The sequence below is a fragment of the Onychostoma macrolepis genome, chromosome 04 (assembly GCF_012432095.1).
Source record: "Onychostoma macrolepis isolate SWU-2019 chromosome 04, ASM1243209v1, whole genome shotgun sequence".
Classification (NCBI taxonomy): Eukaryota; Metazoa; Chordata; class Actinopteri; order Cypriniformes; family Cyprinidae; genus Onychostoma; species Onychostoma macrolepis.
This window is the reverse complement of record NC_081158.1, coordinates 33,300,369-33,312,891: the sequence shown is the minus strand read 5'-3', so window position 1 is coordinate 33,312,891 and position 12,523 is coordinate 33,300,369. Positions and strand designations below refer to the sequence as shown.

The 12,523-nt window shown below is 37.3% G+C and overlaps 1 protein-coding gene across 3 annotated transcripts in view; it reads right to left on the bottom strand.

Annotated features, from left to right (window-relative positions):
• Window positions 1–117: 117 nt before the first annotated feature.
• The window catches only part of slco1c1 (solute carrier organic anion transporter family, member 1C1), a 36,135-nt gene continuing 23,729 nt past the window's right edge, over window positions 118–12,523 (bottom strand). For all 3 annotated transcript variants that reach the window (XM_058772080.1, XM_058772083.1, XM_058772081.1), the window contains exons 11-15: window positions 12,336–12,501; window positions 10,519–10,688; window positions 2,436–2,500; window positions 2,195–2,312; window positions 118–1,054 (exon numbers count right to left, since the gene is read on the bottom strand). In XM_058772080.1, the coding sequence (XP_058628063.1) occupies window positions 814–1,054; window positions 2,195–2,312; window positions 2,436–2,500; window positions 10,519–10,688; window positions 12,336–12,501 (760 nt within the window). In that variant the 3' untranslated portion in view covers window positions 118–813. The remainder of the gene's footprint in view (window positions 1,055–2,194; window positions 2,313–2,435; window positions 2,501–10,518; window positions 10,689–12,335; window positions 12,502–12,523) is intronic.

Genomic DNA, 12,523 nt, shown 5'->3' with positions numbered 1-12,523 from the left:
ACCAGACAACGATTTATACAAGTATATAAAAGAATAATTATTTGCAAATTTGAGGAACAATTGATTGAACGACCTGAGAATAGACCATGTTGACTTTGACCTTCTTGCACTTTGTTGTTGTTTTTTTTTTTTGGCACAGGAATGCACCCGTTCACACGCAACGACACACACGCACAACATTTTTCACAGTGACATTGCACAACATCGATCATGAAGATGATTACTTGCATACCCACGGCGTTCGCACAGTTCTGGCCCGTTCCTCGCGCATTTCTTAAATAGAAGGAACTGCTGTCAGGTGACACTGAGAAGCACAATGGTGAGCGTTTCGTTCCTTCATGACAACACAAATGGGACGCAATTGGAGATATCCAACAACATAGTCAACCTGTAGCCCGCTTAACAAGGCCTACCTATATTAAGCACACAGTGTCGTGGTCAACTGTTTCAGGCATCTATCTGAGTGTATGGCAGAAGAGAGATACGACGGACGTGATCACGTACCCCACAAGGTGTTATCCTTATAGGGCTTGTGCACGACGATGGCTTAAATGAGAGGAAATCCAATGCTTAATTGCCTCTAGTTGGGTGTCTGACGCTTCTAAATGCATCTTTACGTTAAATCCAAATGAGTTAGGTAGTTTGTAAGACATTCTTCTTTTTTTTTTCTTTTTTTTTTTTTACCCAAAACATGTACATTCAAGAAATAAATCTACTATATCAAAAACAACTTATTTCACATCATTTACATGAGTCTGATAGAAAGTGTGGAACAGACGACGCGTCACGGCCCTGTTGCTCCCTGCGCAGGCGTCACAGACGCGTCTCCCGCTCCGGGTCGTAATCTGCGGTCCGTGGGCATTGTTCCGAGTTACAGCTGTTGTTTTCTTCTTTCCTGAGGGCCTGCAGTTCGCCGGCCACGGCCCCCGTGCCTCCATTTGCCAGCGTGTTGCGCTCTTGCCGCTGAATGTGCCGTCGTAACACCACCAGACCGAGAAAGCACAGGAAGAAGGAAGCGGTCCGTAAGCCCAGCGTCAAGCCCAGATATGCTATCCTGAGTGATGAAGAGTGAAAATACAGGATAATCAAATTACAAACTTAATCATACCAGGCTTTCTGCGGGACTTAGGAAGTCTTATTTCAGAGCAGAATGTCTTGAAACTCAGGGCATTAAATGCTGCATGCATTGGAAAAAAAGAGTTTTTGTTTTACAATAAACATATCTGAACATCCTTAAATCAAGATACATTTACTTGAGATGCAAATGTAAAATGTCTTTGAATATTGTACAAATTAAGTAAGCTTATGCTTAAAACAAGAACAAATATCTGTCAGTGGGGTATGAAAACTTGCCTTTGAATTAGGTTGATTTTTCTAAAATCCAGTTTTTTTTCAGTTTTGTTCTTGTTTTAAATCATAAACTAACTTAAGTTGGATTCATTTAAAACAAGACTTCTTATGTCACTTTGTTTCTCAAGTAAGTGTATCTTGATTTAAGAATCTTCAGACATCTGAAATCTTGAATCCAACCCGATTTCAGATTCTGAATATGAATCCTAAATATTGCAATCCGATTTGCATATTCCTTCACCTGAGCATTACATGCATTCTAAACAAAACTTTAGCACATGTGCCATAATGTAATTTTTGCCTAAAAAGAAAGCTGACATGTCAAATAAGCATTTTTGTTTAGCAAACATTCAATCCAGTATTCACTGGCCAGTTTGTGAGATGCAAGACTTAAATGAACATTTGTAAGAAATAAAGTGCATGTAAACATGTGCATCACGGCCCACAGTATTTCTGAATCTGATTGAGAACATTTAGATTCAAGCACCATTGATCAGATTATTTCAGGTTTACACCTGAAAATGAATTCAAACCAAGCTCATTTGGATCGACTGAGGTGTTTTCATGAAGGCTTTTCAGTCTGATTGAAAAAAAACATATTTTTGATTTAGCAAAAAATATAAGTTAGTTGTGTTGCTACTTTGGCTTATTCCAACCCTACACTGCACTGCACTGTAGTATTTATGTTAAGTTTGTTTGTTAGATTATTTATCAGGGACAATGTACAAAAAAACATTAATCTTACGAAAAGATGCTTTGTACCAGAGTTAGCAAATGCTAATTTCCATCTGCAGTCCCCATTTGTGGAGTGTGTAAGTGGAGTGTGGTGAGATGAGCTGAATACCTGTAGGCAGTAGTGTTGTAGATTCGACAGGCTCCTCTCCCTCCGCATTTCTTGTGACCCCATTTCAGACAGGTGGTGTCTATGATGGCTCCGAAGTATATGGGAGCTGGAATTCCAGCTGTGGAAGACAAAAAACAGCATTCCTTCTACTACTGCTTCAAAACAAATCATCATTACCACCGTGACTAAAAAATGATTCAGCAGAGACGTCAGCAGCACCAAACACCAGAGCGTCTCTCACCTAGAGTGCGCGTCGTCAATGTGTGAAAACCCAAAGCTAAGGACTTCAGCTGGGGTCTGATGCATCTGTCGATGAAACCAGAGAGAGAGCAGCTAGATTAGCTCCTTTCAGAATAATATAAAAACACGTTTGACAGATGTGCTGCTTACAAGAAATAGGACATTTAAGATTCTATAAATCGCAAAAATAATGCAAACATAATAAAAAAAGAAAATCGATACTGTAAAAAAAATAAATAAATAAATGCATTAGAACCAAATACACTACCTACTACAACTACTTCTAATGGATAATAAATATTTAAATAGTTGCATAGTTTGCATATTGAATAAATTGCATAGTGATGTATTTGATATTTTATTTAAATGTAAATCATTAATTTAATGACTAATCAAATGATTATTATTTTGCATGTGTTAGGCATGCAAAAATTTTAATAACCATAATATATTATAAACCCTATTTTTCTGTTTGTCATAATAAATTTATGGTAATAATAAACTGAAATCATTGCATGTTATAAAATGTATTTATTATGCAAATAAATAGAAAAATAGGGTTTTGATTTAATATGAAGGCATTTGCAAATCATTCATAAAATATTGCAAAATGTTATTTTTATTTTTACATGCCAGTAAAAAAGGAGCAGAAATTATACTTTGTTGAAAAAAAAAAAAAATTTTCTATAAAATAACATGCATTGCTAAATTGTACACAAGACCAGAAACATTTACTATGAAAAATAAGTAACCTAACTCTCTTTTATGACTGTACCATGAACTGCTAACACTGTTCACTGTGGATGACTTTATCCATTGTATTTGAATTAAGAAAAATCATTCAGCATGCATAAAATATAGCAAAAAATTTGATTATGATATTATTGGTTATTTGTGACCCTGGACCACAAAACCTTTAAAGTCTTAAGTGTCTGTTTTTCGAAATTGAGATTTCCACATCATCTGAAAGCTGAATAAATAAGCTTTCCATTGATGTATGGTTTGTTAGGATCGGACAATATTTGGCTGAGATACAACTATTTGAAAATCTGGAATCTGAAGGTGCAAAAAAATCAAAATATTGAGAAAATCGCCTTTAAAGTTGTCCAAATGAAGTTCTTAGCAATGCATATTACTAATCAAAAATTAAGTTTTGATATATTTACAGTAGTAAATTTACAAAATATCTTCATTGAATATGATATTTACTTAATATCCTAATGATATTTGGCATAAAAGAAAAATCAATAATTCTGACCCATACAGTGTATTTTTGGCTATTGCTACAAATATACCCCAGCGACTTAAGACTGGTTTTGTGCTCCAGGGTCACATTTGTATTTTTAAACAGACGAAAAAAAAGTAGCATAAATTATTATAGTGCGTCAAATTAAAATCTTTAACATACATTGATAAATAATACCAGAAACATGAAAATAAATTGGTTTTATATTGCTAACATGATGAATAAACGTGAACCGAGTGATTTCTATCGAATCAAGCCACTAGACTGTAGAAAAGCACTATGTAGATTACTTCATCCAAAGTAATCACGTCTTCTCTCAAAAGCTACAGACACACAGGAATTTTTATTTCACCAAACAAAGCCGGGCCAGCGCTGCTGCTGCCGCCGCTAACCTAATTTAGCCCGAGGGAGGCTGAGCATTCCAGCAGCGTCAGCTGACTGAGCTTTGGGAGAACGCTGACAGTCCCTGGTGCTAAAGCTTTTCCTTTCAAGACACAAGTCTGATTACTGAACTTCACAAGTGACCATAAACTTGTCTCGACCGATTTTGCATTCAATCGAGCGACAGTTTTGACTGGCCTGCAGTCCTCGACTAAGACATGGAATAATGAGGGGAAAATCACATTAGCGCCGCCAACACATGAAGTCGGTTTTCATCTGTAATCTGCTTGAACTGAGGGGGAAAAAAACCAAACACATGACTGGATGAGCTTTCTGTGCTTTCATTCTGTTTTCTATGAAACGATAATTCAGCATGCAAACAAAACGTTCACTTTACCAAGACTTTCTAATGTTTATCAGATTAGAAATTTTCAAGCATTCCATCACTTGCTCACCAATGGATCCTCTGCAGTGAATGGGTGCCGTCAGAATGAGAGTCCAAACAGCTGATAAAAACATCACAATAATCCACAAGTAATCCACACCACTCCAGTCCAGCAATTAACATCTGGAAGTAATCTTAAATAACATTCATAATTCATAATAATGCTTTCTCCAGTGAAAAAGTCACCTCATCTGAATCAGGAGAGAAATCTGCACAGATCCAGCACCGTCCAAAACAGCTCTAAACAAATATGTGGATGGATTTTGATGTGAGAGACAGCAGCAGATGGACTTTTTCACTGGAGGAAGCGTTATTATGGATTATGGACTCGTATTTTAGCCAGAAGCAATGATGTGAAGTTAAAAATGTCTTGATGGATTTGTTTCGTACAAACATGCAGCTTTTGTCTTCACAAGATGTTAATTGTTGGACTGGAGCATAGGCGGAGGGTGAACCAACTCCAGGGTAAGGCTAAAAGCAGCCAAATGTATTCTACCTGTTTAGACAAGAACCAGACATGGGTGTCATGTAGGCTAATAAAATGTGAAATTGATAATTATATAATGTTTCGTTTCCACGGTTATTCAAACAGCGAATAAATTATACAGTCATGGCCAAAAATATCAGCACCCTTGCAATTCTGTCAGAAAATGCAACCCTTCTCTCAGAAAATTGTTGCAGTTGCAAATGTTTTGGTATTCACGTGTTTATTATTATTATTATATTTTTTGCATTGGAACACCACCAAAAAAACAGAACAGAGAAGAAGAGTCAAATCTGATACAATTCCACACAGAACCCAAAAAAATGCACTGGACAAAATTATTGGCACCCTTAACCGAAATCAATCGCTTCCTGTAACCATGAATGAGTTTCTTACACCTCTCTACTGGAATTTTGGACCACTCTTCTTTTGCAAACTGCTCCAGGTCACTCAGATTTGAAGGATGCCTTCTCCCAACTCCACAGGTGTTCTATGGGATTCAGAGCTGGACTCATTGCTGGCCATTTCAGAACTCTCCATCGCTTTGTTTGTAACCATTTCTGAGTGCTTTTTGAAGTGCGTTTCATTGTCCTGCTGGAAGACCCATGACCTCTGGTCAGTATTTCAAATACATGTATTTAAAATACAAAATACTATTTTGTATTTTGCATTTAAATAACTTTGAAAAAAAATCTAATATATTTTGTATTTAAATACATTTAATCTTAGTATTTTTGTATTTTCAAAATACATAAAATACTTTTTGCCAGTCAACCTCTTTATTAGACTGCTGATTTCCTGTATCAAGCAGTTCAAACCTCAAACATGCCACTTTCATTCATGTGAGCTGCAGCTGTATGACTCCATCTGAAATTGGGTAATCAAATTTTCTGGATTCCTGAAAGGAAATAAGGAATAGCACACGAAGGCAGTATTATCAAAATTTCCTACTTCCAATTTCAGAAGTCCTGATTACAAGCATGTCGCATTCAAGCGCTTTGCTGTTGGAAAGAATAGGAATCGTGGAGGACGCCAGGTTTCCTGGGAAAATCTTATTAAAGCCAAAATCGTAGATATTTAATTTTGAATGAAATGTAGCATTCCATTTGTTAACAACTATATCATCATTCACAGTGTTATCTTTATAGTTAGCTTGTTGATGATTCTGGATTTTCAGTCAAATACATGCTGTTCTGCTGTGTATAAACCATACAAAATGCTTGAAACGGTTATTGCACTACTATGTGCATGACTTTAACATTAAAACAAGGTGAGCTTGCTTTTGTGGGAAAAAAAAAGCATACCTGTCCCAGCTGGTAAAAAGAAGAGCACTAGCAAGGAGAACATAGCATTAGCACTAGTCAGTCTTGTTAGTTTTATTTTTGGTTTTGTTATTTGGTCAGATTTTGGTTTTATCAACTAGCTAGTCAAATGGGTTCATTAAACTTCAATCGTTACTGCTTGCTATGGCGATATGACAAAATATATGTTGGCGATATCATCAAGTGTAAATCGATTGAACTTTTTCTATCTCATTTCTATATCATTGTGGTATGCAAATATATCTGTGGAGCTTTTAGTGGACAGGAGCTATTGACACAGAGCAACAAAGAAGAAACATGGATAAATGAGTAATAAGCAGCTTTCTGTGTGTGTGCACCCCAAGACAAAGATACAGTGCCCTCCTAATATTGGCACCCTTAATAAATATGAGCAAAGGCGGCTGTGAAAATAAATCTGCATTGTTTATCCTTTTGATCCTTTACTCAAAAAATTCTAACCTATTATTGAAGTAAAACAACTGAAAGTGCAGAGAAATAAATGTCTTTCTCCAATGAATGTTGGCCACAATTATTGGCACCCCTAGAAATTCTTATGAGTAAAATATCTCCCATTCATAAAAGTATATTCCCATTCATATTTACATTTTTAGCACACCAGGGTGACTAGGAGCATGAAATTATCCAGTCATGACTTCCTGTTCCACAGGATTATAAATATGAGGAACACAGAGGCCAAATTCTCTTAATCATCCATCACAAGGAGTAAAACCTAAGAATATAGTTCTGATGTGCAGAACAAGATTGTTGAGCATCACAAAATAGAAAGTGGCTGTAAGTAAAGAGTTAAAGCTTTGAAAATCCCCATTTCCACCATCAGGGGAATAATTAAGAGGTTCCAATCAACCAAAGATGTTACAAATCTGTCTGGAAGAGGACGTGTGTCTATATCGTCCTAATGCACAGTGAGGAGGAGAGTTTGAGTGGCCAAAGACTCTCCAAGGACCACAGCTGGAGAATTGTAGAGATTAGTTGAGTCTCGGGGTCAGAAACCTAAAATAAAAATATATCAAACAGCCCTTACATCACCACATGTTGTTCAGGAGGGTTATCAGACACGACTGGAACTTCAAATGGCACTGGCTTCTATGGTCAGATCAAAGAGCTTTTTGGCAGCAAACCCACCAGATGAGTTTATACAAACAGGGATAAAAAAGTACCCCATGTCCACAGGTAAATATACTGCTGGATCTTTAATGTTGTGGGCCTGTTTTTCTGCTGGAGGTCCTGGACGTCTTGTTCAGATGCATGGTATCATGGATTCTATCAAATATCAACAGATAAAAAAATCAAAACCTGACTGCCTCTGTTAGAAATCTTATAACGGGCCGTGTTTGGTTCTTCCATCAGGACAATAATCCAAAACAAACATCAAAATAAACACAAAAATGGGTCACTGAGCACAAAATGAATCTTTTACCATGGCTGTCCCTGTCCTCTGACCTGAACCCTACAGAAAATGCGTGGTGAACTGAAGATAAGTACCACCAATATGGAGCTGGGAATCTGAAGGATCTGGAGAGATTCTGGATGAAGAAAATGGTCTCTGATCTCTTATCAGGTGTTCTCCAAACTCTTCAGTCAGTACAGGAGAAAACTCAGAGCTGTTACCCTGGGAAAAGGACGTTGCAGTAATTGGGTGCCAATAATTGTGGCCAACATGAACTAGAGAAGCATTTATTTCACAATGAGATTTTCCCCCCACTTTCAATTGTTTTACTTCAATGATAGGTTGGAATTTTGTGAATTTTTTGAATGAAAGATAAAAAAGGATAAACAATGCAGATTTATTTTCACAGCCGCCTTTGCTCATATTTACCAAGGGTGCCAATATTAGTGGAGGGCACTGTAACTATAATGCTAATAATAAAGATATAAAAAAATGTTCTAAGGGCATACTCACACTAGGCACAGTTGTCTTGTACTAGAGCCCAAGCGCGATTGTCCTTTCGCTAACAGACAGATATCAGAGGATTATTACAGAGGCAGCTGAGGTCAATGGCAGAATTTGCAGCTTTACTCACAAACTACAATACATGTTCATCAATAAGATGAGAACCAGACCCATTCTAAATCTAAATGTACTAGAAATTTAATTAATTGAAAAGTGTGATATCCAAGTAGTAATAAAGATTTTTGCTGTCATAATGATAACAATAGCGCATACAAAAATAGTAAATTGGCTGTTCCATGCTCCGGCGCGGTTAGCGATCACACTACATGCGTACCGCACACAAGCCACCTCTTCAAGCGGGCCAGGGCATGGTTAAACAAACCGCACTGGACACGGTACAGACTTGAGAAATAAACTGGACTTTGGGGGTCAATCGCGCTCGAGCACGGATCAGATCCCATAGTGTGAGTAGCAGATAACACACCACAACTATAACCATAACAGCACAAAAGATGATGAATGATAAAAACATTGACAGCCAATCGGAATCATTTCATCTTTAAACAGCTTGAGCATTTAAAGTGACAGATGACAACTGCATTGCGTACTTAGAATACACTAATATAGTTATCTTTATGATTATCGTTCTTGGTGTAAACAGGCCTTAATTGTGTTACGTTACTGGATGGCCAATTTCACATGAATTTGGTGTATTTTCAAAATACAAAATACTGTATTTGTATTTAAATACATTTTCCCATACAGTATTTTGTATTTGTATTTAAATAAATTTTTCCACACAGTATTTTGTATTTTTATTTTAAATACATTTTGATGTATTTGTGCCCATCTCTGCCTCTGGTGGAGACGCAGCTTTCTGACACTGGCCACTACGTTGCGCCCCAAAATTCTTTGGTAATCATCAGATTTCATGATACCGTTCACACAGTCAAGGCATCCAGTGCCAGAAGCAGCAAAGCAACCCCAAAACATCTTTGAACCTCCACCATGTTTGACTGTAGGGACATTTCTTTTTCTGTAAACTGTAAACACTGTTGTCCTCTGCAGATCAGCTTGAATTTGTTTGGAAGTTAATCGGGGTTCTTTATCCACCATTCAAACAATCCTTGGTTGTAATTTTTCATTAATTTTGCTCATCCGTCCACGTCCAGGGAGGTTAGCTACAGTGCCATGGGCTGTAAACCTCTTGATGATATTGCACACAGTGGACACAGGAACATTAAGATCTCTGGAGATGGATTTGTAGCCTTGAAATTGTCCATGTTTTTCCACAATTTTTTCTCTCAAATCCACAGACAACTCTTTACACTTCTTTCTTTTCTCCATGCTCAGTGTGACACACAACACAAAGGTTGAGTCAACTTTTCTCCATTTTAACTGGTTGCAAGTGTGATTACTATATTTCCTACACCTGTTACTTGCCACAGGTGTGTCTAAATACAAATTACAGGAGCATCACATGCTTGAAAACCAATTATTTCTTACAATTTTGACAAGGTGCCAATAATTTTGTCCAGTCCATTTTTGAGTTCTGTGTGAAATTTGATCAAGTTTGACTTTTCTTCTCTTTTTTTTTGTGTGTGTTGTTGCAGTGCAAACAAAAACATCTGCAATTGGAACAATTTTCTGACAGAATGGCAAGGGTGCCGATATTTTTGGCCATGACTGTAGGTATATAGAAAGTGACATTATCACTAACTTTGATCTATCGCGAGTTTAAGCACTCAAAAAATAAATAAATAAATAAATATATATATATATATATATATATATATATAGTCACTGAAGCTGTATACACTGTGAAATGAATCTCTTACATTGTACATACATCTGCGCTTTGTTGTTTATGATGAGAGAATTTGCAAGAGTCCGGAATTCAGTCAGAGAATGCGCGCGCGCTCAAAGCTGATGAGTTTCAGGGATGACTCATCTGAATGCCTCTGATTGGCCATTGCATTCCTAAGCTCAACAGAATTGTGTGTGATTGCTTAAAATGCTAAGCTTTCCCCTGCCTTACACACGCTCTGCCTATGGTCTGGACTCTCATTCTGACGGCACCCATTCACTGCAGAGGATCCATTGGTGAGCAAGTGATAGAATGCTACATTTCTCCAAATTTGATGAAGAAACAAACTCACCTACATCTTTGTTGGCCTGAGGGCGAGCACATTTTCTGCAAATGTTTATTTCTGAGTGAATTATTCTCTTAAAGTGAGCTGTAAGTCTCTGGATCATCGGCAGTTCTGAACAATAAATCACGGTCAGATATTCACCTGATGAGCAGCATGTATCCCGGCGTTCCTCCCAGCGAGATGATAAAGGAAGTGATGACAGACAGAGCCAGGAAGTAGGGGAAGACTCGGTGGCAGCTGTCTCTGTTGTTGCATTGGCCCGCACTGGCCGTATGATTCCCGACTGCTACACAACTGCACTGCTCGAACACCTGAAACACACAAACAGAACATCAGACGCTACTTAAAGCAGCAAAACAACCTCACAATGCAATGCTCTGTTGGTTGTTACTGCATTGTTGCAACTTAATGCAGTGATGTCCTAACCACAATTTTAACAAGAACTTTTATAGGTCTACCATCACATTTACTGTCTGATAAATATGGGAGTTTAATATATAAAAAAAAAAGTAATTAAAATTTATTCATGCAGTTTATGAGCTCATATTAAACAGCATTCACCCATTTTAATTAATACTATACCCACTGCTTCTATTATTCATTGAGTTCTTTGATTTGAAGCAATAAAAAAAGAAAAGCAGACAAAAGTTGTTTTTTTTACAACTGAAATTTTTTTTATTTAGATGAAGTGTATTGCTTAAGTTATTTATTTACCAATTATATATACATTATATTTTTATTTTCTACTTTTTCTATTGTAAAGTGCACTGCATTGACTTTTTTATTGTGGTATATTAATGCATTATTTTATCCAGCCTTAATACATTTGCCTATGAACTTCACAGGCAAATGTAACAATTGTTCTAAATGTAAAAAGCAATGAATAAGTTATTTTAAAAGTTACTGTAGTTGTTTATAACCCCCCCCAGCATTTTTTTTTTCTATTGTAGAGTGCACTGCATTGACCATTTTTAATGTGGCATATGAATATTAATGCATTATTTTGACCAGCTTTAATACATTTTCCTATGTACTTCACAGGCAAATGTAACATCTAAAAATGCTAAATTATTTTAAAATGTAAAATGCAAAGAAAAAAAGTTATTTTAAAATATTGTAGTTGTTTATAAAAAAGAAAAAGAAATTTGAGTCAAATTGCACTGACTTGCGGCTTCAACAGAAGCATATAATAAATTAATAAAAATCAAAAGGTAGGTCTTAAAAATCTCTCTCTCTCTCTCTCTCTCTCTCTCTCTCTCTCTCTCTCTCTCTCTCTCTCTCTCTCTCTCTCTCTCTCTCTCTCGAGAGAGAGAGAGAGAGAGAGAGAGAGAGAGAGAGAGAGAGAGAGAGAAAACAAATGAGATGGTTAATATTATAGATGTTCTATTTATACATTTTCTACTTAAATTTACTGAAAAAAACCCCCCTATCATCTCAAAATATACGCTGTCCACATACTGAACAAATACAATCACAATGTGCTCTTTGGTTGACCTCACTCATCAAAAGTCTGAGATTACACCAATTCTTTGTTTAGCAACAGTCTGAAAGGAAGGGACAAAAGACAGTGCGTATAACAGATGCTGGAGATATGAAATGGACACACAGGATGGGAGGGAGGAAGCACAGTCTGCAGATTAAAGTCACAGAGTAGAGTATCGCAGCCGTTTAGATGCTATGAAACTCCACAATGTTTAGACAGAACCGAGCAGGTCTGCGCTCTCTCAAAGAGAGACGGGGTAGGAACAGTCTCAGGAAGTTTCAGAGAAGGTTCAAAAATTCAATATAGCCTTTGAGCTGAAGACAAACAGGTTGTGCACACCCTTCAGAAAGTGCTGGGAAAAGCCGAGTTCAAGGCATACGAAACACAATGTGGCTCGCATTCTTTGAAGGGACGGGACAAACAAACACACGCCATTGTTCCAGAATCACGCTCCCGGTTCAGAGGCCTTACTTACCGTGTCCATTCCAGAGCCGTGGGACGTCCGGCATCCAGCCAGGCAGGGGGAGATGTAGGTGAGGCCATTCTCACCGCACACGGGGTCCCAGTTTGTTCTGGGACAGTCACAGATTGCGTTGCAGGACGCTAAGAGATATTTGTCCTCTTTGTACAGACTTTCCGTCCTGTTTGTTAGACATAACAAGC